The 26,310-nt window shown below is 44.4% G+C and overlaps 1 protein-coding gene across 1 annotated transcript in view; it reads left to right on the top strand.

Moving 5' to 3' along the window:
- The first annotated feature begins 2,592 nt into the window (after positions 1–2,592).
- The window catches only part of EPC2 (enhancer of polycomb 2), an 82,640-nt gene continuing 58,922 nt past the window's right edge, over positions 2,593–26,310 (top strand). Inside the window, exon 1 of the mRNA XM_083153842.1 lies at positions 2,593–3,030. Coding sequence (XP_083009968.1) covers positions 2,878–3,030 — 153 coding nt within the window. The 5' untranslated portion in view covers positions 2,593–2,877. The remainder of the gene's footprint in view (positions 3,031–26,310) is intronic.

Raw genomic sequence — 26,310 nt, 5'->3', positions numbered from 1 at the left:
GCTCATTATTGGCTGCCGGGCCGTGAGCTCCTATTGGCTCGCAGTCCAGTGGGAGAAATGAAAATAGCCGCGGACCTGCTTTCAGTATACAGCCGGGCAGCACGCAGCACTCTGCCCGGCTGTCACAGCACCTTGTTAGCGTCCGCGGGAGTAAGATGCGGTGGCATTTAACTCCCCCTTGACAACGAGCAATTTACTCCCCCTTGGCAACCAGCATGTATTCCCCCTTGACAATGAACAATTTACTCCCCCTCGACAACCAGCATGTATTTTCCCTTGGCAACGAGCATGAAGCCCCCTTGGCATCCAGCATGAAGCCCCCTTGGAATCCAGCATGAAGCTCCCTTGGCATCCAGCATGAAGCTCCCTTGGCATCCAGCATGAAGCCCCCTTGGCATCCAACATGAAGCCCCTGGCATCCAGCATGAAGCCCCTGGCATCCAGCATGAAGCCCCTGGCATCAAGCAAAACCCCCCTAGCAATGAGCCTGTAGGTAAGTGGCACTTATGTTTCAAATATGTAATGGGCATCATGGTGTGCGGCATAATGTGTAACTGGCATCACGGTGTGTAGCACAATGTGTAATGGGTATACGGTGTGTGGCCTTATGGGTAATTGGCATAACGGCGTGCAGCTTTATGCGCAATGGGCATTAGGGCATAGAACCTTTTGTTAATTTATTTGAATCCCACCACTGACCTAAACTGCCTGAAAACTGCCACTCAAATGATGCTGACTGTATGACAAGTCAAACTACCAATTGCATGGGTTTAAAGGCACATGCAATCAGCTCCCAATCCCAACTGATCAACTGATGCAGCACGTCTGATCAGAGGACCAATCCAACACGCGGAACTATGCATTGCACACAATCTGCATACAATCCGTCATATAACCAGTTGAGAAAGTACGATTGGGTACAATATCTTTCTGATGTATGGGGCCTTTAGTGGCCGTGAACCTAATCTGGACCAAAAAAAGCCACCTCATGTTGGTTTTGTCCAAATGGGTCCAACAGTGTCCGAATGCATACCAGACAAACAACAGATGACAAATATGTAAGAGATTTGGGGGTTCTCTAGTCTTCTGCTATGCAAGCAAGAAAAGCCATCTGAGACCACATACGATACACACCACTAGGAAAGTCACAGAAGCACACATACAAATGTCTATACATGTGCGTATGTTTGCTTTCCAGTGCTGGATTAAAAACAGGGCAGCTGCATAGCTATGAGTACATCATCAGCAATGGAGCACTCTGGCATATGTGATCTAGGGATGGCCATCGACCATTGATGATTCAAAATGATTATGGTTTATGGCCGACGTATACTTGTGCCTTTGATGGGGAGAACCAGATGGTTTCCCTCCATCGATGGAACAGCAAAATATGTTTTTTTTCAAAGTGCTAAGACACAGAGCATAGCTCCACCCCTGAGACCCATTAAGCCCAGCCCCATGTTCTTTTTGGCCCATGGGCCAGTCAGTCAAAGAAAATGGATGACCATTGATAGTAAAAACTATAATCCATTACATAGTTTGCTACTATTGATGGCTATCGATGTCTGGGTGCCTCCCCCTGCAAACATTAAGCCTGGTGCTTCCTCCTCTCCATATAAAGAGCAATGCCCTTTCAGACTTGCAACCTAGGAAAGTGTCAAATAAATCAAGCCAGCAAATTCCTGGGTCTCAGTCTGACCCTGGTAAAGTGCACGGTGTGGATTAAATGCCCGCTAGTATGATTTGACACTTTTCTACACGATTTTGATGCAAAGGGCCAATAGATCATGTGAAAAGTGTCAAATTATATGTGATATACTTGCAATATGACTGTATACAATGTAACACATGCGATGTAGCCGGCGGGAGCTGCCAGGTCATGCGATATGTCGTCTAATGCTGGGTACACACCAGGACAACAGGGGTCCGATCCCATCAATCTAAATCCAATTCCGACCGATTGGATGTAGATTGTGTGGTGATTGGGCCCTTTTCTGTCTTGTTCTGATCCGATTGGATGCGCGGCCCCGCGGGTCGGTTGCTATTCAGATCCTACCTGCAGCAGGTAGGAACTGGAAATGAACATACATCCGGGTGTGGGTCGCCATCAGATCGGAACCCACTCACGGGTGAAACATCATGAGCGTGTCGTGCGCTCCGCGTGATCGTAAGCGGGTCGGAAGAGACACTGACGACCCGCTCACGATGTGCATCGTGAGTGGGTCGTCCTGGTGTGTACCCCGCATAAGAGTATGGGTGCCTTAAATTCGGGGTTGATGTTTTAAGCTTAAAAAAAAAAAAAACCACATGATTTTTAAGTATATGTGAAAAAGGAGAGAATGTTTTTGGAAAGAAAAAGCCCCCACAAATTACATAATAGTTCCCCAAATATTTACTGAAGAAATAAAAGGAAAAATAAATCAATCTCTCTTTCTCTATAAACCTACATATGAATAGCTTACTGCAGGCACAGCTCACTGGCACTAGAGCGTGCTTTGACGGATAGCAGGGTCAGAGAGCGCGCCCCCGAAGCCGGCCTCGCGTCCCCGCCGCGCGCCCGCGTGATTCCTGCTGCGCGCGCACCCGCCCTGTGCCGCCGCTCGCGGGGGCTGCTGGGATCGCTCGCCGCCTTGGTAATGTCCGCCATGTTTGCCATGGCGCAGGGAGCGGATCGAGCCAACAAAACCCGGATCTAGGCACGACGAACCACCGCCTGGAGCGTCGCTTTCTGCCCCTCACCGTGTCACGGGGGCCCCATGAGTCGGCGGGGGGAGAGAGTGAGCGGCTTGGGGGGGTCCTTCTGACCGTCGGTTTTTAGTGTTTTTTTTTTTTTTTTTTTTATCCCTCGCCCCCCTCCCTCCCCCGGCTGTGGCGACAATGAGCAAACTGTCGTTCCGAGCGCGGGCACTGGATGCTGCCAAGCCGCTGCCCATCTACCGGGGCACGGACATGCCCGACCTCAATGACTGCGTGTCCATTAACCGGGCCGTGCCGCAGATGCCCACGGGGATGGAGAAGGAGGAGGAATCGGTAGGTAATCTTTTGTCAGACATCTGCTATTCAGGAACACACTTACGCCGGCCGGGCTGCGTACAGCGCGCTCTATTCTGCCTGGCTACGTCACGCAGGGGAGTTGAACGGCTCTGGCTGGCGTAGTTGGCGGGAGCCGCCATGTTGTTGCGTCCGAACCTTACGTCACAGTGTGCGGAGAGCTCGGCGTGAGCGTAACCCGCGCTGTGAATAAGAAATGTGCGTAGGGCAGCCCGGCATGTTTGATAACAACTGTGAGGTGCTGTAGACGTATTTACATGTACAAGGCGTGTTGAAGCGGCTCAGGCCTCTGTCTGCGGCCATGGTCTACTCCAAACAGTGTGTAATAGATAGATATATACACACACAATATATTGTGGCACATGTATTCTAAGACCAGAAATATGTTAAACACGTCTGCAGTTTACGAAGTTTATTATCCTGTTAGTGAATACAGGCACGGTGCTGTGCATTAGATACACCGTGCTAGTTTATATTGATCATCTAATTGTGGTCCTGTGTGATGAGCTCCGTTATAGAGGATGCTGCTCGGGTACCATACGGACCATGCTCTTATGTTTACATGGCTACTATGACATTAGCAGGGCTCAGTAATGGACTAATGTCACATCAACACTGTTGTCATGGAGATTGTGCTGGTATTTTTATGTATGATATCTGTGTTATATACGGGCAATGTGCGAGACTATTAAGTGTACGGCAACATACGTTCACATCATGTGATAATTAAATGTAACGTTCCGAAGTGTGTGATCATAATATCGCAATCTAGGTTTTGCAATGCTGCCTTATATCACTGATGAACCTATTGCGAGTTGCTCGACACTATGTTGTGTATTGTGATTGCACAATTCAGTATTGTGCAGGTCCATGCAGAGTGCCCCTAGGATCCAGAGTAGGGTAAATTATTATTCAATTGTAGCAATGTCAGTGTCCCCGATGTAATGTAATGTTTTGCGGGGATCTCACGTGTAGCGCTGTCAGTGTCCCCGCAGTGGCAGAATGATGCAGTGTGATTTGCAAATGTTATGCTGTGTAGTGTCCCCGGAGTAGTGGAATGACGTACGAATAAAGGCTGCACGATGACGTCACCGTGACAGCGCGGGCACTGCTATAGTAGTGCGCTCGGGATTGCTGAATGAATGGAAGCTCCGCCTCTTCCAAGCGTCATTGGCTGAATGATTGGTACTGTCACTGCTATCACTCTGCTGATTGGCTAATGCATGACGTTTCCTCGTGTTTGTGTGTTTGTCCCACCGCCCATTCGGCTCAGATCATTGTAGATCTGTGGATCAGCGTGTATCTTGTACTGCAAACAGTGCTAAATACTCGTGACTGTCAATTTTTTTTAATATACTAAGAAAATAACAATTGTGTTTATTTTATCTGAAATGTTTTACATAATTTGCATAGAGACATAAAAATTGCTTAGAAAGTGCTTACATGGTTGTACTTGCTTACAAAACAGTTCTAGATAACTGTTACATTGTAAGCCTTATTTCGTTATAATTATTGGTGGGCATTCTGCAGTATACATTGGTTGCCACACAACTGGTGTTTCTTCATCAGTCTTCACCGGAATAACCATGGGGTATAGGTGGAATGGAGAGATCTAGGCACCAAACAACTGTTAACCCTTTAAATGCCAATTGAATTTGTCAAAATAGGTGTCAAATATTGCAAAGCAAACTTTATTTATTTATTTTTTTATTCATCATAGTGACCTGTAATGTTGACCTTTTTTTTTTTTTTTTATATAGGAAATATTATAATCTTTTATTACAAAACATTTTTTATTTGAATTTATATCTCAAATGTGAGTGACACTGTAATTTTTAGCACATATTTTGTACGTCTCACAGATGTTGGCACGCAAAGGGTTAACTGTTTGGCTTCCAGGGTGCACTGGTCAACCTGAACTGGTGTATTCTATTGCACTTTGTTGAAAGTCTTTCAAACGTGTAATCCATAAATTCTTTTCATGGCTACTGACTTATTTACAGTTTCTTATATAGCACAGATAATTCTGTTGAGCTGAACAATTGGAAACAGTGATAAAACATACTGGATAGTTACAGTAGGAGTCACTGTCAAAGTGAAAGTCTGTGCCTACTTATACAGTCAATACTTTTTTTATATCTAACAACAATAGAAACATAACTCACTTTGTAGAAAAAAAAACAATATATATAAAAAAATGGATGTTATCCATTTATCTGCTGGTTATTGGTTTGTGGGGGGCTATTCAGTAAACCTCAATGCCAGTGTCTGTATCTCCCGTTACCTAGAGTAATCTGTGATTATGTGCTAAAAATAGTCTCTGATAAGCAGCCGCAGGAACCACCATAATACATGGGACTTGGGGTCTTATTCCTGAAAGCATGTGTTTTCACATTTTAGGTCGGGGGGGGGTGGGGTTATAATTGGGTAATATCCATCGCTCATAAATCTGTTTTTCAAAGGCTTGAACTGCTTTGGGGATAATTTGATATTCCTCCTAGACCTACATCTAAAGAGTTGACATACCTTTAATGTAGAAACCACAAATATTTTATTCAGGTATACATAAAGAAATCTCTCCTATGGCAGCATTTATATAATATATATATATTCCATTCTTTTGAAAAATTAGGGTTGTACAATGAGTTTCTGGATGCACTGCGGAGTCCATATAAATTTGTATGCTCTCAAAGGGGGGCAACTCAAATCGGTGTGTTGCTATGTCAAAGAATAGCAGTGAGAACCAAAATGTTGTGACTTAAGTTTCCCCCCCACAATGCTGTTTGCTCAGTGTTAGGGCACAAAAGAGCATCGATGTCCTAATTTTGTCGGATTCTGATCGCCCCTCAGGAGGGTTATTAGCAGAAATCCACTAGTCAGACTTGGCAACGCTCTGATTAGAATAGCTTTGGGAGCTCCCTCCCTGCACTATTCACAGCTCTTTGAATTGAATCGCCCCAAAAACATTCTACATGGTGGGTGAAGGTCTCCACTGTATCATCTGGTTAAAACAAATCCTTGCGTTGATTTTTGGGAACACAAGACAATTGCAGGGAGACAGGTCTGGAATATACTGCCGATGGCCAAGCATGTGGATGCATTCACAGAAATTCCCCCACTTTCCTGGACTTGGGAGAAGATAGATTGTCATAGAAAAGGGAACCTTGAGCATGAGTTATGAGATTACACCTGGAAATGGCTTCCAGCACAATTGATAGACCTTGGTTGGCTAAGACCAGCCGCCCTAGTGACAGTATGCTGATGCACGTGTTGTATGGTAACTACATGACCAGTCATAGCCAGAAGAACAGCCACCATCTACTTGGCCTTTCTGTGCTCACACCAGAACTTTGGTCGCAGCACACCTCCCACTGGGGTCGACTTGACTGACTATTGTTTGGACTATTTGTCAAATTAGCTGTGAAAATTGCCAAGCAAGCGCTTTTTTATTCCTCATATTGATCTGTAATGTTTGCATTTATATATAGGATATATAATCTTATTTTACACCAACATTTTTTTTTATTTGAATTTATATAATAAATGTGAGTGACGCTGGCATTTTTAGCAGATATTTTGCTCTTCTCTAAGAGATGTTGAAACTCAAAGGGTTAAACAATATAAATGCATTTTGTGTTCCTATATGGGTCCTGTCCTCAAGATACCTCATTGAAATCTAAAAATATTCCCAAATACAGAATAATCAGTTATGAAAAATGCTTCTGGTCCTGAGCATTGTAGAGAAGGGATATTCAGCCTGTACTGGCATTTCGGTAAATTCACATTTGCAGTACTTTTCTAACTTTGGTGCTAGGTGTCAATTTTTTTTACTGGGAAGTTACGAGGCTAGGGCCTGCATTTGTCCAACCTTAAGAGGTATACACACGCTTCGATTTTGACAGGTTTTCGATTCGATTTTGCTTATAGAAGCAAAATTGAATCAAAATCAAATGGTTTTTAAGACCCTTTCGATATGCATTTGATTCATTGCGCGTTCCCCTTTTCTCTAGCAAAAAGAAAAATAGTCTTTGCAGGCACGGAAATATCGATCTCGAATGGAAAGCAAAATCGAAAGGAGGTGGAATTGGGGAAATCACACACCTTTAGAAATCCTTTACTAACTAATGTACTGAAAAGACCTTACACTTAAGAAGGATTCTGACCTATCTTGGATGATTCTGTCGCATTCAGCACTATGTATTAGAAAATAAGCTAGATCAAAATATCCACATTAACCAGAATAAACATCCTTCATGTTTCCTTATTTACCCACATATTATTAAATACTAGAGTAGTCTTCTAAAATATTTGAAGAATCCTATACTGTAAATCGATCTTAATGTTGGGCTAGAACAAAACACATAACTACACTACACTGATTATAAACAGAATAAAAATAAATATCAAACAAAAATCGATCTTTAGTAAATATACCCCTAAAGGTGTGTACACACATCGATTTACTTTAGATTTCCCAATTCCACCCCATTCCGATTTGGCTTTTGATTATCATTCGATATATCAATATTTTCTTGTCTATATTTTTATAAGGAGTGGACACAGCTGGAAAGCGGGAGCCTTTTTATAAAAGAATAGCATGCATGAATTGATTAGTAATTAGGAAGTGCATTTATTGAGCTCGAATAGATTCAGCATGAAGTCTATAGCACCAGCAAGGAGGTACCAGAGCTATTCAATTGTGTGTTGATATAGCCGACCAGAGGATCTCTAATCCCACCTCTCCTGAGGTGCGAGCAGAAGTCCGACTAGACAAATGCTACATTGCTGTTATCTGCTCTTAACACAGCGCAAATGGCATTGTGGCTGACACTTAAGTTGAAGAATGCCAGTCACCCCAACTAAACACTCTGCTGACTAAGGGGTAAATTTGACTAAAGATCCAAAAAAAGAAAAGCGGTAATATTGCCCATAGCGACCAATCACATTTGGTCTATTTTCTAGGATGCAGTAAGCACAGGTCTTCAACCTGTGGCCCTCCAGATGTTGTGGAACTACATGTCCCAGCATGCCCTGACAGTTTTGGCATGCTGTTATAGGAAAAAAGGTGGCAATGCATGTTGGAACATGTAGTTTCACAACATCTGGAGGGCCATAGGTTGAAGACCCATGCAGTAGAGAAATGATAGACAAAATCAGGTTGCTATAAGCAACATAACCTTTCACATTTAGAAGCTTTATTAAATTTACCCGTAAGAGAAGATTGTGATGTTAATAAATGAATTGCTTCTGGACCTCCTTTCCGGCACTATTAACAATGCAACAAATTGAATCGAGCCCATGGAATTGTAAGCCGGATTCGGTATGGGTTGTAGTTTTCTGAGGATTCCCGAAACTAGTGGTTCTCAACCTCAAGTACCCCCAACAGTGCATGTTTTCCATGCTCCACACAAAATCACAAGTGAAATAATTAGCTCCAACTGGGGATCTTTTGAAATGTGTCAGTGAGTAATGAGTGCACCTGCTGGGTGACCTAGAAGTACTTGAGGTCAGAGGTTGAGAACCACTGCCCAAAACTACAACCCTCTGTGGTAACCTGCGGGGGTCCGCCCTGCACAGGGAAAGGCCTACCTTCATGCCAGTCCTGCCCCATGATGCAATGACCAAATATTGCGATTGCATAGCCTCTATATACAGCTGGCATATTACAATCGGCCCACTGGCAGCACAGAGCCACCATTTTTCGTGTGTGTGTATGCAAGAGGAATATAATTTCTGTGTGGGGCTTCTTTCAATGCCATTGCTTTTTGTACAAGTTCTATGGCATCAGTAACAATGAATCAGAGAGACATCTGGTTATACCCCTGGATAATTAACTCAGTCCAAAAATAACCAAGCTTATCTCTCCTATAGTAACCCCTTTTATTTGGACAGAAATTACACCACATCATAAAATATTTTTCCTCTGGACAAAAAACCTTTTATTTCTAAAGGAGTCAAGGTCTAAGCCAGGCAATAATTAGTGTTCACCAAAAAACTATTGAATTGCTTTGTCTGGCTCCCATTAATTAGAGTGGGAAGAGATAATCTCTCCAGTCATCTTGTCTCATGGCTACGAACAAAACTTAGTATTTTTGGAATAAAGATACAGTCCTTAGCATATCAACTACAAATCTATCAGTGGACAACCATAAGGAAATCCCTTCCACTTTGAGGAATGTGTTACCCTCTAGTATATTTACAGCCCTAAACCCTAAATTATATGAAAGACACGCCAGGTGGACACCCAGTTTCCAGCCTCCTAAGGTGCGAGCTGAAATGTGCGTTAACTCTATGGTTTGGACAAATTTACCAACTTTGCCTGACTAAACCTGGTGCTAATAGACGATTATATGGGCATAACCACCCAACTGGAACAACAGTTGAACAGCCACGTGTGCATGCCAAACTTTGGGCGCTCACTAAACAATTTCATCAGCCCAATGAAATGTCACTCTAAAGCTGAGTACACACGAGATGATATATCGAATGGTTTTGCCAATTCCAACAGGTCGGAATGATGTCGCTGATATGCATATCCAAGCACAGTCGGTGACGTCATCTGTACATGCAGGACCACAGAGGAGAATGCAAGGTGGGGGTCAGGCTATGGAATGCAGCATGGGCCCCGCTCCGGAACTGCTGGCATCGGCAAGTGTGTATGGGTCCCATCTGTTGTAGCGTTGCTGGGTACACACATCGCCTAATGTGTTTCCAGCTTTAGGCCCACAATGGTTAATGGATGTGACAGATTGAACTGCTACTGTCTTGGAAGCTCCCTTCTGACAAAGCACAAGGCACATTTTCTTCAGAAGAGAAGAAAACTTATTCTTACTATATTTAGGTAGAGCGCTACAAGAAGTAGGTTCATATTTTCATCATTCGTTTACAGGGGAAGCCTCTCCGAGTATTCAAGAACAGCAGTATTTTAAGGTGGTCAGTCAGTAAGGCGCTAGAAGCAAAGCTATGATATTGGAGGTAGCAAAGCTGGTATCTTGGGCTGAAAGAACCAGTGGGGGTTTGTTTTTTTTAAAGTGAATTTTAGGTGGCAAGTAAGAAAAAAATATAATGAGCAAATATGTCAACGACAAACTGTTCCAAGGAGTAGTATCTACATCAGTCAGTATTTCTTTGCCTTATAGAACTATTCAGCTTTCCTCAAGTAGACAAATGGGAACAAACCGGAATGACAAAGTTTTTTTCTGGCTATAATCCTACAAAATACCTTAGGCTCCTTTCGCATACATCGGCAGATGCCGGGCGGCGAAACTCCACACGGCCAAGAAGCCGTGCCGCACACAGAAGTTTACAATGGTGGGGTGACCACAGCCTGGCAACCGTCCCTTCCAGTGGTGACATCCGACTGCAACGGGGCCGTGGCCGTCCTGTGTGAACGGACACATTCATGTCAATTATTAACTACTGTGTACGGCATGGCTTTCGTCCGTGCAGGGTCTCGGCGCCCAGCGTCAGCCAGACACCGCCCTTACTGTGCAAATGTACCTAGAAGAATTGATGAAGGAAAGGTGGGATTAGCCCTAATTTTTTTTTTTTAAGATTTATCTTCTGTTTATTCACTATTAATTGATAAAAAAAATAAACAATTAACACTTTGCAGTATCTTTTGCACAGTATGGTAGCTGTTCTGCATAAGCAATTATTATTATTATTTTTTTGTAATATTAATTAAATAGAAAAATAGTCTTGGCAGGCAAGACCATATAGTACAGATCTGTACATACATACCTCATTCCTCACGTACTCACCCTACCACTTTACCTCACCAGTGCTCCTGCCCTGTTCTTCCCTTCCTCTACTTCATCTTCAATCTCCTCGACACCTACTTCAAAACTGATGCTGATTTTAGTTCTACCAGCTATACCCCTATTTATGCTGTATTTTATCAACACACCCTGTACGTTACCTTGTAATTTGTTTTTTGTTTGCTATGTATGGCGCTGCAGACATTTTATTTATTTATTTATTAACATTTTCTTATATAGCGCACACAGATTCCGCAGCGCTTTACAGAGCATAGTTATAATCAAAAACACATAACAAATTACAGTACAAGACAGTTTAGGACAAGTACATGGTTAATATGGATAGTTGCATCAGGGGACAGGACACTGAAGCAATTATCAGGGTGGCAGAGGTTTATATATTCTAAGAAAGGCACATAAGGAGAGACACTTTGTGGCGCCTTATAAATAAACGAACTACTGCTTCATAGTAGTGTTTACTCTAGGATTGTTTTTAGGGCAGAATACTTTTTTGAATTGGGAGGGCACATTTTATATTAGAAATTTACATAACAAAAAAAATGTTTAAAAAGAACTGCACACTCCACTAGGATTACGCCTATTAAACATTGTCATACTCTGTCATTACAACAGAATATGTAATGGACATAGCAATTATGGCACACGCTGTAATGCCTAGTACACATTATACCACTCACCATAATGCCCATGGCACATACCGAAAGTTCTCTGTGGGACGGTGGGGGGGCACAGGGCTACACACAAAAAGGGCAGGGTGCATTTTGAGGGTTTCAAAAAACCGGGCAGGGTGCGGCACACTGCAAAAGAAGCTTAGAGGGAATACTACATAGTCAAAATCGAATGTGAACACTGTAACCAACTCCGATCCAAACACAGACCCAGATCTAATAGAAAGTGAAAGCTGACTCTGTGAACACACCTTTTTAAAAGGACAGTGTTTTATCAAAAAAGTATTGTTATCTCTTGTATAATGCTTATGGAAATGTAACTGCTTATCTCTAGGGAGTCTCCTACTTTATGTTCTACTCTCATGTAATCACCATGTTTCTCTACACTTCTCATGGACACAAATAATAGCTTTAATATAAAAATGTATGTGACGAAGCCTATATTAAACATTTTGTAGCCATTTCCTGAATTAATTTGTTGTGATAAGAAAAAAAATAAAAATAAATATATATATATATATATATCTATATATATATATATATATATATATATATATATATATATATCTCTCTCAGATGTCTATTTTGGCATACAGTATATGCAAATCCTAAAGACTGCATCATCATGTAACAGTCTGATATACTTAGTATTTTGAGCACGCACAGAAGAGCTTGACTGATCAGAATTAAACAGTGTTCCCATAATGAGCTCTCATTCATCAAACTTGGCTGATTACATGTTTGAATGGTCTTTTTGGATTCCATTGCATTACTGTTATATTATGGTCCACATTTTTTACAGGGTCACATAGAATGCAGAATGTAGCAAATTTAAAAAAGCAAACATTGATTTTGCATGATCTGATAGAAAAAGTCACCCACTTCAGTGGTGTCCTAACCCTATCCATAATATATAGATAGATAGATAGATATATATCTCTCCAAAAGTAGCATAGCACTAAGCTACAATTATGCGTGCATTGTATGCACTGCCTCCAAAAAATTATTCAACCTCTTTGGAATCTAATGCATTTTATTTTCATGCATATAAAACAAATATGGGTTTATTATTTAGTAGCATTTACTGTTTTATTGAATATTAATAAGATGGGCCATGTACACTCCTACAGAGCTACACAAACTAGGGGGTTGCCACCTGCCAAAACTATGCACAAAACTCCATGCCACAGGAGACTTGTCATAGTGAGCTAGGGCGCGAACGAGCCTACAGCCACCTAAACAGTGGCTGATGGCAGCAGTGGATGGGGACGTAGAGATCTGGCTGGCGGTGCGTACAGAACTGCGCCGCCTTGATCTTTTAGCAGCAGCTGTATCTGCCTATTTTTGTAAAACTCCTATTCTGAAATAATGGTCATCTAACTACAGTAGTATGAAAAAATTTTGTTTTTCAGTTTTATGCACGTTGGAGCAAATTAACGATTATCGTTTTTCTCCCACACACTGCTAGATCATCATTCCAACCAGCTGGTTGGAGTGACATCGTACTGGTCTATGGCCAGCTTTAGGGCAGTATTCAATGAGAAAAATTCTCCGTGTTTTATGGCGAGTTTGTGCTTTTCTCGCGTTGGACGGAGACTTTTGCTCTCAAAAAGCGAGCAACCCTATTCAATGTGCACTTCTCGCCGTCTTTCTAAGTGATTTTCTCTGTGTAGCAATTCTCCATCTTTTCATGGAGAAGTGGAATGTAAACTTTTAAAATAAGGTTTTTGGTTTTTTTTGTAAAAAAATCAGGAATTTTAATCTGTGAAAGGGCATGCTATTTTTATTCATGTGCTTATAGCACATGAATATATTTTTAATAAAAAAAAAAAAAAAATATATATATATATATATATATATATATATATATATATATATATATATATATATATATATATATATATATATATATATATATATATATATATATATATATATATATATATTTTTTTTTTACACAGAGCAGCCAGCAGGGGGCCGGGAGCCGAGACGCTCATTAGATATTCATATATTCACTGCACCCGATCATTACATATGCATGATCGGGAGCAGTGAATATACCCGGTCCCCTGCTGGCTCTAGGGGGGGGGGGGGGCAGCCTGTTTTGCCTGGCTCCCTGGGAGCCCACCTCCCCCCCCCCACATCCTCAGGCTCCCTGCGGCGTCACCTCATACGCTGGATTGGCTGAGACTCGCTGCGAGGGGCGGCGAGTCTCAGTCACATTGAATACTATCTAAAGTGCCGTGGCGGAGAATCTCCAAACATGGAGAATCTCCGCGAAAACACGGCGAGTGCATGGCGAGCGAAAAAAAACGCTCGCCATGCACGGAGAATATTTTCATTGAATACTGCCCTCAGAGTAGATGCAGACATGTGACTATTTCCATTGTAATATTGCAGTACTTCCTGATGTGCTCTTGATAAGTTCACAAAAGACTGACACAACAGAGAAACCCAAAGTGAAAGGATAAGAAGCAGTCATCCCAGCAGTGCAGGGAACACATATCCTGGCAGCTTTGTTATTCAAGTTCTGGAAGTATTTATAGGCTTGTGGAAGATGCAGACAGCTGAGTGCAGAATGTGATCTTATTGTGCCTGAGGCTAGTAAAAAAAAAAAAAAAAAAAAAAATTGCCTTGGGGGAAAAAAAAAAGATCTCAAGAAGACTCTGCATAAAATGAAAGTGGAAAAACGGGTATTATGTTGCACGTGCTTTAAGCACATAAAAATACATAATTTATTAACCAGTGTTTTTTTTAAATAACATTTATGTGCTTGGACTTAATGTCACAATGGTGACTATTTCATCCCTCACTTTAATCTTATTCTTGTAGTCTTGGCATAGTTTTTTATTTATTTATTTATTTATTGTTATGTTTAAGCAATATTTATGAAAGTGGTTTTTTTGCCTTAAGGTGCCCATACATGTTACAATTAGTGTATACAATATCGTATCTCATCGCATCTCGGTTTTGCGATAAGATGAGATCTAGTACACAGTACGTGCAGCACATACTTTTTGTACTAGATCTCATCGCAAAACCGAGATGCGATGAGACACAATAATTGTAACGTGTATGGGCACCTTTAAATTACTTTCTTTGAGACCAAATAAAATGGAGACGATAAAAGGTTGAACTATTCTGTGATCAGGATAGGTAGGGGAACTGGTTGTGCTGATTATTGTTTTAAAATTAATTATAATGGATATCTGGCTGCTAAGCCACAAATAGCTTTTATTATGTTCAGCCCCGTACACACTATGGGGGATATTCAATATTTCCTGATATTTCTAATCCATGGAAATATCAGTTTTTATGCAGAATAAATGGAAATACCATTCCATCTATTTGAGCTTCTACATTGTTTTCTGAAAAGAAAAAAAAAAAATCGGAAAAGGCATAGACCTGTGAATCATCTATTTCCGCAGAAACGGACGCTAATGTGCAAATTCAGTTTCCGCAAATACAGATTTGGCGTTTCAAAGAGCCAAATCTGCAGTGGTGAGATGGGGCCGTCGGTATTCAATTTTTCCACTGATAGGTTATATCGGAAAACATTGAATACCCCCTCAACCAATAAAGGCAGAAAACAATATTGCTAACTGTTTCCGTGAACCCCCTGGTACTACAGAATGAATGACATTCACTGCACTGATCGATTTCAAATGGTCAATATAAAAATTTAATGTTGGCCTTACGACTGACCATTTTGTTTTATGAAAAATGTATCTTTAGCATTTTGTACACAGGGAACGATATATAATAGTCATAAACTACATAGGCAAAGCTTAACTGCATGTGCAGATGAGAAATGACGCTGATAACGATAACGCGGGAGCACTTGACGTTTGTACACACTGACTTTTATGCACGATAATATTGTTAACGAGCATATTTTCTGCCTTTACACATAGTGTGTATGGGGCTTAAGTTTTTGTATTTACTACTTCTTCTATGGTTGTATACCTTGCCTCACCAGGTGCAAGACGTAGACCCAGTGACCGGAGATTACCTTTCTGTCACAGGGGCAAGATAGGAGGTTGAACAAAGAGCATTAGCATAATGCTGTACTTGCAGATTGCATTGCGAAAAGTTTGAAAAGGCTTCACTGTTGAGAGAGTTCTCTTTGGCTCCTGTATTGAGCCCATTTTTCCATGTTAGGAGAGTATTCAATCACCGGCGACCATCTCCCGATGGAGGAGATGGCCGCCGGGCCCTATTCAATGCTGTCTTCCTTGACAGCATTGAACAGGGAAGCTCAGCAGAATGAGCCCGACTTCACAAGCTGTCGGGCTCGTTCTGCCGGGAAGTGACGAGTTGTTTTCAGCTGCAGCTCGACTGTTCCCATCTGCAGTTCGCGGCCATGCCCCCTTCCCGCTGCAGACAGGACATTGAATCCTGCCTGCAAATTCTCGGTCGAGCTGACCGAGAACGGGACAGGGTCATGGCTGTCGAGCAAGCTCGACAGCCGTGACCCCAGATTGAATACCCCCTAGTGTTAGTCGCATTCAATTTTTTATTTATTGTATTTTTATCTTTTAGGCAGTAATGTAACAGTTTTTTGGGAGTCCAACCGAGATGTTCTATTTTGCCGACTGGGCACAACTTCATGATTTGTTTTGTTGCAGCCTCGTGAGGTGGTAAGCAGAAATCTGGAAAAAGGTGGCTGCTTGGGCCTCTAAACCGCCGCTTCAATAGCATGCCCATTACTTTAGAGATATTTAGGCTTTTGGGTACAATAAGTAATAAGAGTTTGGGCAGTATTGTTCATTAGCATAATAATTGTATAATGGTGCCCAATACTTAAGGATTGCACATAAAACCATTTAAGTAGGTTGTCTTTTTTTTTTTATTTTTTCAGCCTACTTTGAATACAGAAAAATCCATTGAGCAGGATTCAGTTCAGTTCAATGTGTGGAGGACATCTCTGCATTGCCTAGTTGCACACACATCTGCCGTTTTATTGTAGTTTCTTCAATATATTTCTGCATGTGATGTAAAAGACACAGTTTGTAGGATCAAAATGGTAAATCAAATTGAACTATTAAACCTTCCTTTTTTTTTTTTTTTTTTAACACATCTTATAAAATGTAACCCAAGTTGCAAAACAAATGGTGAAAGCAGATTTCTATGGTTGTGATTTAATTGTTTCCACTGGCAGCTGCTTTTGACGTAGCAATTCGATTGCTGATTTCTTCAGGTGCGAGTTCTGCTGGAGGGCACATTTCTGCTTGCAGCCTTCTGAGGTGGTGATTAGAAATTTATGTAAACTCTGTGGTTTGGGTTTCCTAACCAGGAGTTTTGACTGTTTTCGCCGCTCTACATTTTCAAATTGAATCCCACGAGTATGATACTTAATCGTCATCAATAACAATTGAATTGCTTTGAGCACTCCTCGATTTATAGCGGCTTTTTAAAAACCATTCAGTCTGCAATAATGCAGTATTTATTTGTGACCACATTGTTTAAATACAAATCACAGGGGCTTTGCACTCACTAAATTAACTCACAAGAGATAGAAGGTGACCTTGATTCTGGTTGGGCAAATATTTCTTGGCCAATGAATATACCAAGTACCTCTATTAGTTATTTAATAATCTGGAGTGTGTATCTACACCGTATGGTTTTTTTTTTTCTTTGCAGAACTACAAGTCCCAGCATGACAGCACCTCATGTAAATAGGTTGTGCATTCTAAGATTCCCCCCATGAGTTAAATGCATTGATCAATACATTAAATAAATCTCCACAGTTTTTAGTTATTTTAGTGTGTGTGTGTGTGTGTGTGTGCTGTATGGGGAAGAAGTAGGGATTGCCATTGCCATCGATGGCAATTTTGCAACTGGCCATCGATAGTGCTAAACTATGCAATGTATGACCATCGATATTTTTACATATCGATGGTCATCCATTGTGTTTGATTGGCCTGCGGGCCAATCAAAACACGGGGCGGGGTGTCGGGGGCGGAGCTATGCTCTGTGTCCCGGCATTTAAAAAAAAAAAAGAAAGACGGTACTTCTTTCCTAGCACGGCGCCCGTCTCATTGATTGTATGCCTTAAGTTTAAGGTACTTAAGTCATACAATCAAAGCGATGGACCCGATTTTTTAATCTCATGGATCTTATGCATCCATAAGATGCATGAGATAAAAAATCGTGAGCCCCCAATAACCATTGTTTATGCCACCAGCACTATCAACTATCGGTACGCGTCCTCCGACCTTTTCATACCCCCACTATCCACGTCGGCGTGGAGTTGATTTCATATAGTGTGGCGAGCCACCGAGCTCGAAGCGTGGCGAGCGGACTACTTTACATGTATTCCGCTTCTCCTCACGGGGGGGGGGGGGGGGGCGGCATTTCACCCATGAGGGGGGGTTAGCAATTAAAATTGGGGTTTTGGGGGCTTTTTACATTGATTCATATGTAAAAATCTCGTCGATTGCATCATCTCATGCATCTTATGCCGCACAAACACATAAGATGCTTGAGATATCAGCCCCACACATACAATCTATATCGTGGGCGCCGTGCTAGAAAAGCAGTACCAGAAAATCATTGTTTTGCTGTTCCATCGATGGTTTGTTTCAGATTGGAGGGAGCTGCAGCCATCCATTTGGACTTTGGTGCCGTACAGTATATCCCTATGTGTATGCACATACTTTACACAGTGATGTTTTAGCGCCGTTTCAATCATTCTCTAATCATTTCTATAATACGATTAAACACAATAGCATTATTTTGCAATAGTAGTGATTCAGGGCAGTTGCTACTCCTATATCTGTGGTGCGTGTGGTGTGTTACCACATTGTTTCAATAAAAACCACAGAAGCGCTCTGCACTTAACAATGTTTATATTCAAACCACTTCATGTTGTTTCTCTTTCTGTACTATATAAACTGGGAATGTTAGTTACAATTTTTAGCTGACGAACTGTGCCAAATTCTTTATCATCTGGTCAGTCCTAATCTATCACTCAATTAAGATGAGCAGAAATAGTGGACACACATGACATGCATGCACAATTGGAGCAACAACTGAAATGCTCTGTCAAGTGCAGTGTGCCCAAGAAACCTCTTCATTTCCCCAGATGAGTCAACTCCGTACACCGAAATAAAGCAAGATTATGACTTCTGGTCAGTCTTAAAAGAATGTCCCACATATATAGATACCTTTCTCCTCCCAGCAGCAGGGGACACTGCAGTCTACACGTGTGGGGATAGTGTGGGTGCATTGGAGGAGTCGGCACTTTAAGAAATTTGAATACAGCTAGCTCCTCCCCCCGCTATCCCCCAGCAGACTCCAGTCTTAGAAAAAGTGCCCGGAGGAGTCGGACTCCCGGGCTATGTCTCCTAAGGAGACTAGGATTTTTGTTTCCTTTTTTATTTATTTTTTATTTATACTTGGACACAGACAGGCTGGGAATGCCTGTCTGCGACGTGGGACCCTGGAGGGACATGGTCGGGCCTGCATGCAGCCTCCCTCCACTGTCCAGCCACCAGAGCCTCCGTTCCGGGGACCCGCCCGCAGCTGCATGCGGTGTGCGTCGCGGGTCCTGGGCTATCTCCCCCGAACTCCAGGGACGCCGGTGACAAGTAAGGGCGCTGTGCGCCAGACAGGGGGCGGCCATTAAGCGCGATGGTCGGTGGCAGAGAGAGAGATGAGTCGCGGTGGTGACGTCAGCGCACCCTTCAGTATGCCGGCTGTTTGGGGCAGGGCTTGGATTTCGTGCCTCAGCATAAGAGAGGAGGGCGGAGCTTGCTTCTCTCTCTTCTCTCTGAGCTTTTGAGCTGTGAGGTGGCTTTTGTGGTGCTCTCTCTCTCTGCAGTTTGCTGTACAAAACGGGACCTCTGTTACCTGTGCAGCTCAGCGCTCCCCAGCGGACTACAGGGACACTGTAAGTCTTAAGGGGTACATTACACACACAAGAATCGGGGGTTATTAATTGGCTCCTCTTCCCCTGTAACTTGCCAGACTTCAGGGCTACTTTACTGGGTATTTCCCTGCTGTTGGGCTGTATTTTGGGGTGTTTCTTGTGTGACTGGTGTTGTGTGTCTGTCAGTATTGTTACATTTACTGGGCAGGATGGCAGGAAAAGCAACTTCATCTAAGGCTGCTTTGAAGGTTTATTCCTGCAAGAGCTGTAAGCAGCAATACACACAACATGTTAGAGGGTGTTCCCTCTGTGAGATTTGCTATAGGGCTTCTCAAATTACTGCTGCTCCTGCAGCACCTGTGCAGGCAGCTGCTGTTTCCTCAGAGGTGCTGCAATCATTGCTGTCTAATCTGAATGCTGAAATGGCTGCCTCTAGGAAGGATAGAGAGGTGTTTCAGACTCAGCTTTCTAGATTGACCTCTGCAGAGCCTGCTTGGGCTCAATCCTTAATTCAGTCAGTGGACTCTTTAACTCAGTCTATGGCAGGTCCTGCTAAGAGACCTTCGGCTGCTGCTGTAATTAAAAGAAAGGCTATGCCCTCTCTGTTTTTGGCTGATGATTCAGACCATGAGGATTATATTATAGAGGAAGGAGAGGTTCTTCCCCCCTGTGGAGGATATCCAACCCTTGGATGTAGGGGAGGATGAATCACAGGGTGTGGAGGGGCTTATTAGAGCTGTTAGGTCCACTCTGAAATTAGAGCAGCCTGAGGTTACTCCCCAGGTGTCCATTTTTGGACGCTCTCAAAGACAGGAGTTGTGTTTTCCGGATTCGGAGGAATTAGACTCTCCTCTCCTCTCTATATGGAAATGTCCGGATAGGAAATTCCAGGTGTCAGCTCGCCTAAGGACACTATATCCTTTCTCTCCTGAATCCAGGGCCAAGTGGGAGACTCCTCCCACTCCGGATATCTCGCTATCCAGGCTATCTAAGCGAGCCACTCTGCCTGTCCCCGGGGTGAAAGAGGCGCAGGATAGGCGTTTAGATTGCTCACTAAAGACCATTTATTCCACGGCAGGGGTCCTTTTGCGTCCTGCTTTGGCCTCTGCTTGGGTGGCCAGGGCTATGGAGCAATGGGCTGCTGAGCTTGTGGCTGGTCTGGAGCAAAATATGCCTGATTTGTTGCCTATGGCGGAAGGCATCAGGGATGCTTCAACTTGCATAGGTGAGGCAGCGGCAGACATTTCGACTCTAGGAGCCAGAATTTCTGCATCAGCTGTGGTGGCCAGACGGTCGGTCTGGTTGAGGTCATGGCAGGCTGAGGCTGAAATTAAAAAAGCCGTTGAAGCCTTGCCGTTCACAGGGTATATGCTTTTCGGGCCAGAGCTCGATAAACTTATCTCCCAGGCCACGGGGGGTAAGTCTACATTCTTACCTACAGCCGCTCCTCCACCTAAGAGGCGGTCCCTCACTCAGTCCTTTCGAGGCTCCTCGGCCTTTAGAGGCAGGCCCAGAGGAGGTTTTACGGCCTTTAGAGGTCGCAGAGGTAGAGGGGTGGGAACAGCAGCGGCCGCTGCTGCCCCAGCACGTCGCCAGGAGCCCAAGGCTTCCGACAAGACCGTGGCATGACGGTCTTCCGGCTCTAGTGGGAGAGTCCAGGGTGGGCGCTCGTCTGTTGTTGTTCCCTCAGGTTTGGGAGACTCACTGCAGGGACGAGTGGGTCTTGCAAATTATTACACAGGGATACAGACTTCAATTTTCAGCGCCACCTCCAGTAAGATTCTTTCCAATGGGCCTTCCAAAGCTGGATCAGACAAGAAAGGCCTTACAGGATTCAGTTCAAAAGCTTTTGGACGCTTCTGTAATAATACCGGTGCCAGAACATCAGAGGGGACAGGGGTTTTACTCCAATGTGTTCGTAGTCCCCAAACCGGACGGCTCCGTAAGGCCTATCCTAAACCTCAAGGATTTAAATCAATACATCTGTTACAACAGGTTCAAGATGGAGTCCATACGGTCCGTGATTGCATCACTGGAACCGGGGGAATATCTTATGTCGCTAGACATAAAGGACGCCTATTTGCACGTCCCTATTTGGGAACCTCACCAGAGGTTTCTAAGGTTCGCAATGCAGGCTTCTCATTTCCAGTTCAGGGCTCTGCCCTTCGGCCTGTCGTCCGCTCCCAGGGTCTTTACCAAGATCATGGCCTGCATGGTGGCGGTACTCAGGTTACAGGGGATAACGATCATCCCGTACCTGGACGATCTCTTGATAAAGGCTTCTTCTCAGGACAAATTGATAGCAGACGCTCTGGCCACATGTTCTTTTCTGGTCCAAAATGGTTGGATCTTGAACTTCGGCAAATCTCAGCTCAATCCAACACAGAGGCTTCAATTTCTGGGCCTTATTCTGGATACGGCGCAGGAGGCGGTATTTCTTCCAATGGACAAGATCGCGGCGCTGCAGTCAAAGGTACGACAGGTCCTAGCTCCCGGCAGAGTTTCGATCCTGTTGTGCACCAAGATGCTGGGGATGATGGTAGCCTCTTTCGAGGCCATCTCGTACGGCAGATTTCATACCAGAACGTTCCAATGGAACCTACTGTCACAGTGGTCAGGGTCGCATCTACAGATACACGGGAAGATTACCCTGTCAAGAGCAGCTAGTCAGTCACTTCAATGGTGGCTTCACACTCCCAATTTACTCCAGGGCCGGAGTTTCAGTCCATGCAGTTGGACGATACTGACCACCGACGCCAGCCTCAGGGGCTGGGGAGCTTTTGTTCTCAACCAGACTTTTCAGGGGCGGTGGTCGGCCCAGGAGGCAAGTCTTCCGATAAATGTCCTGGAATTAAGAGCAATCAGGTTGGCTTTGGGTCAAGCACACAACTTGCTCAGGGGACGTCCGGTAAGAGTCCAGTCGGACAATGCGACTGCGGTCGCATACATAAATCGACAGGGAGGAACCAAAAGTCGTGCGTCCTATCTTGGAATGGGCCGAGGCGTTTGTCCCCCCGATTCTCTGCGGTGTTTCTGCCGGGCGTGGAGAATTGGCAGGCGGATTATCTGAGCAGACAGGACTTCCACCCGGGAGAGTGGGCCCTTCATCCGGAGGTTTTTCATCAGTTGACGGTCCGGTGGGGCATGCCTCAGATGGATTTGATGGCCTCCAGGTTGAATCGGAAGGTACCTCGGTATTGTGCCAGGTCTCGGGATCCGGAAGCTCTGGCGGGGGATGCATTCTCCATCCCATGGGATTTCCAGCTGATATATGCGTTTCCGCCGTTTCCACTCATAGCAAGAGTGCTCAAGCGCATAAAAAGAGGGTCCGCTTCAGTAATTCCGATTGCCCCGGACTGGCCGAGACGGGCCTGGTATTCGGACCTTAAGCTTCTTCAAGCGGATGTGCAGTGGCGTCTCCCACTCAGACAGGATCTTCTACAACATGGACCATTCATCTACCCCGGCTTAGAGTCTCTACGTTTAACGGCGTGGCTGTTGAAGCCGACTTGTTAAGGAGACGTGGAATACCGCAGTCTGTAGTTCCAACTATGCTGAAGGCTAGGAAGGAGGTGACCGCTTCTCATTATCACAGGATTTGGAAATCCTACATAGCCTGGTGCGAAGCTAGATCGGTACCAAGGGCAGTGTTTCATCTTTCCCGTTTGTTGGAGTTCTTACAATCGGGTTTAGAGAAGGGTCTCAGACTGGCGTCTTTGAAGGTCCAGGTGTCTGCCCTATCGGTGTTTTTTCACAGAAGGCTGGCTCTAATTCCGGAGGTACAGACCTTCTTAAAAGGGGTTGTTCGTATACAGTCTCCCTTCGTTCCGCCTTCAGAGCCATGGGATTTGGAGTTGGTTCTGAAATTCCTAAGATCTGATACTTTTGAGCCCTTAGATTCGGTGGATCTAAGGTTCTTGACGTGGAAGACGGTCATGTTGATGGCGCTGGCTTCGGCCCGCAGGCTGTCGGAGCTTGGGGCTCTTTCCTGTCGTTCCCCGTTTCTGGTTTTCCACAAGGACAGGGCGGAACTCAGAACTCGCCAGGGTTTCCTTCCGAAGGTGGTTTCGGCGTTCCACGTGAACCAGCCTATTGTGGTTCCAGCCCTTTCACGAGATATGAAGTCCTTGGACGTGGTGCGCGCTCTGCGTATCTACGTTTCCAGAACGGCATCGTGGAGAAAGACGGATAGTCTTTTCGTGTTGTATGGAGCAGGAAAGAAGGGTTGGCCGGCGTCCAAGCAGACGCTGGCTAGGTGGTTGTGCCTCACAATCAAGGAGGCCTACGCTAGGGCTAACCAAGTCCTTCCTTTAGGGATTTCCGCCCATTCAACAAGGGCCGTAAGCACTTCGTGGGCTGCGACCAGAGGTGTTTCGCTCACACAGGTTTGTAGGGCGGCCACTTGGGTGGGTGCTAGCACCTTCGCCAAGTTCTATAAGTTTGACAGCTTTGCCAGTGAGGAGGCATCATTCGGCAGAGCTGTTTTGCAGGATTCTCAGCGCTCTCCCTCCCGGGTTTAGTGCTTTGGTACTATCCCACACGTGTAGACTGCAGTGTCCCCTGCTGCTGGGAGGAGAAATAAGGAATTTGGTACTTACCGGTAATTCCCTTTCTCCGAGGCAGCAGGGGACACTGCACGCCCTCCCAGCGCTTTATTCCTGCCATCTTACAAGTTGTTTTACTTTAACATTGAATGTTTGCCGATTGCAAGTTGTGAGTTCTTGTTATGAGTTATTCTTGCTAATCTTTTCTCTTCTGCGAAGTGTCTCCTCTGTTCCAGGGATCGAGCCCTGGCCCCTATCCTCTCTCGGTCACAGTTTCTAAGACTGGAGTCTGCTGGGGGATAGCGGGGGGAGGAGCCAGCTGTATTCAAATTTCTTAAAGTGCCGACTCCTCCAATGCACCCACACTATCCCCACACGTGTAGACTGCAGTGTCCCCTGCTGCCTCGGAGAAAGGGAATTACCGGTAAGTACCAAATTCCTTATTTTTACCATGGCTCGATCTGATGTCCTAAGAATCAATAAAATAGTGATCGATTACTTTGATGACAATGCAATAATTAGCATCCAACATGGTCCCTTTAAATTGTGGAAGAAAAGCAGACCTTCTTATACAAACTTAAGCTGCCCTTCTCCTAATGCAGTGTTTCTCAAACTCTGTCCTTAGGACCCCACACCATTGACTGTTTCCAGGTCACCCATTCATTGCTCACTGACACATTTTAAAATATCCACAGGTGGAACAAAATTATTTTGATTTGAGACCTGGAAAACCTGCACTGTGTGGGGTCCTGAGGACCAAGTTTGAGAATCTGTGTGCTAATGTGTAACAAGCTACAAAATCAGTGAATAAATAACTTTTGCCACCAATTATAAATAGATTCCATTAAGGATGAGCTAAAATGTGATGAGGATAATGGCATCTTCAACTACAAGGATGATTAGCCCACTGGTCGCTTGGCAACTAAACTGTGTGTGCTTTCTCAACATTGTGTGTGACATTAAGGGCCATATTCAGTTGTCATATTGCACACAATCTCCCATATAAAATGGTGTTATATGGCAGGGCGATATGTTATTGTGTGTTGTTTTCACGCTGGTCATGTTTATTAAGGTTGGCTAATGAATGCACCTTGAAAAGTCCTGTAATGCGTACCTCCCAACATGACCCTCTCCAGGAGGGACACCATGATCTGTTCCTGGACTTTCTTCTTAATGTAGGGCTACCCTTATCTGTGTTGCACAGGTTAATTAATAAGAAAGGTGCTTTAACACAGATGATGGCAATCATACATTAAGAGGAAAGTGCAGGAGCAGAGCATTGTGTCCCCATCTGGAGAGGGTCATGTTGGGAGGTATGCTGTAAAGGGAGGCTTTTTGTGACCTCAACTCGCCACCCCTGGGGGGGGTACAAGCTGAAATGTCAGCAGGCTGACACGCCCAAACGGAGATACAGTTGAATAGACCCTCTAGTGCACGGGTGTCAAACACAAGGCCCGCGGGCCAAATCCGGCCCGCCAGACCTCTTCATGTGGCCCGCGCAATCTAGAGTCTTTGCAATGGCTGCCTGGGGTGGAATGAGGGACCGGGCTGATGGAAAGGCGCCTGCCGGGTTCTCCCCCTCTCCTGCCTGGCTCGTGTCCCACTCGTCACCGGAGAGACGCCGCGGGTTGCCGCGTCACACTCCCTCCTCCACGTGTCTGCCGCGTCACTCTCCTGCGCCTCGCGCACCCGGCCACTAGTCTCCGGCTCGCTCCGACTCTCTCCTCTCGGCACAACACAGCAGCCAGCATGGACAGAAGCGAACGCCACAGTCTCCAACGTCAGACCTTGCACCTGGTACACTCAGCAGCAGGTACCTTTATGCAACTATGGAGCTCGAGAGACGGGGTTTTACCACCTTTCAGCGGCTCAGTGTATAGATCAGGATATTAATCCAGGGAGCAATCTACCCCACACTCCTGCACTCCCGCCTCGCCGTGGCCACGCCCCCAGACTTCACAAGTGGTGTTTTAATAGTTCTGCTTTTAATAGAGCTAGCATTCTGACACTGCATGTAAACATTAGTCACATTAATTGGATATGTACATAGTATTTATATACTCTCAAGGTGCTTGATTTCCAGCATGGGGGTGCAGGGAGGTCCCCTGTAAATACCAACCAAAGATGAAGTCTCTGGAATTTTTGGTTTTAGGTGGGAGTATGGGATTGGTTTGTTCTATGATGCCAACATACAACCGGCCCTTTGAGGGTGACCAAACTGCTGATGCGGCCCCCGATGAATTTGAGTTTGACACCCCTGCTCTAGTGGCTGCTGGCTGTGCAAACATTTGAATACAGCCTGTGGTGAATATTACTGTCCTTACTCTTTGCCCCAAAATTGTATTGATACAAAGCAAAATTTTGACTGCATGCTGACAAGGTTACACATGATT

Source organism: Crinia signifera, chromosome 7 (assembly GCF_055691185.1).
Source record: "Crinia signifera chromosome 7, ASM5569118v1, whole genome shotgun sequence".
Classification (NCBI taxonomy): domain Eukaryota; kingdom Metazoa; phylum Chordata; class Amphibia; order Anura; family Myobatrachidae; genus Crinia; species Crinia signifera.
This window is presented reverse-complemented; position numbering and strand designations above follow the sequence as displayed.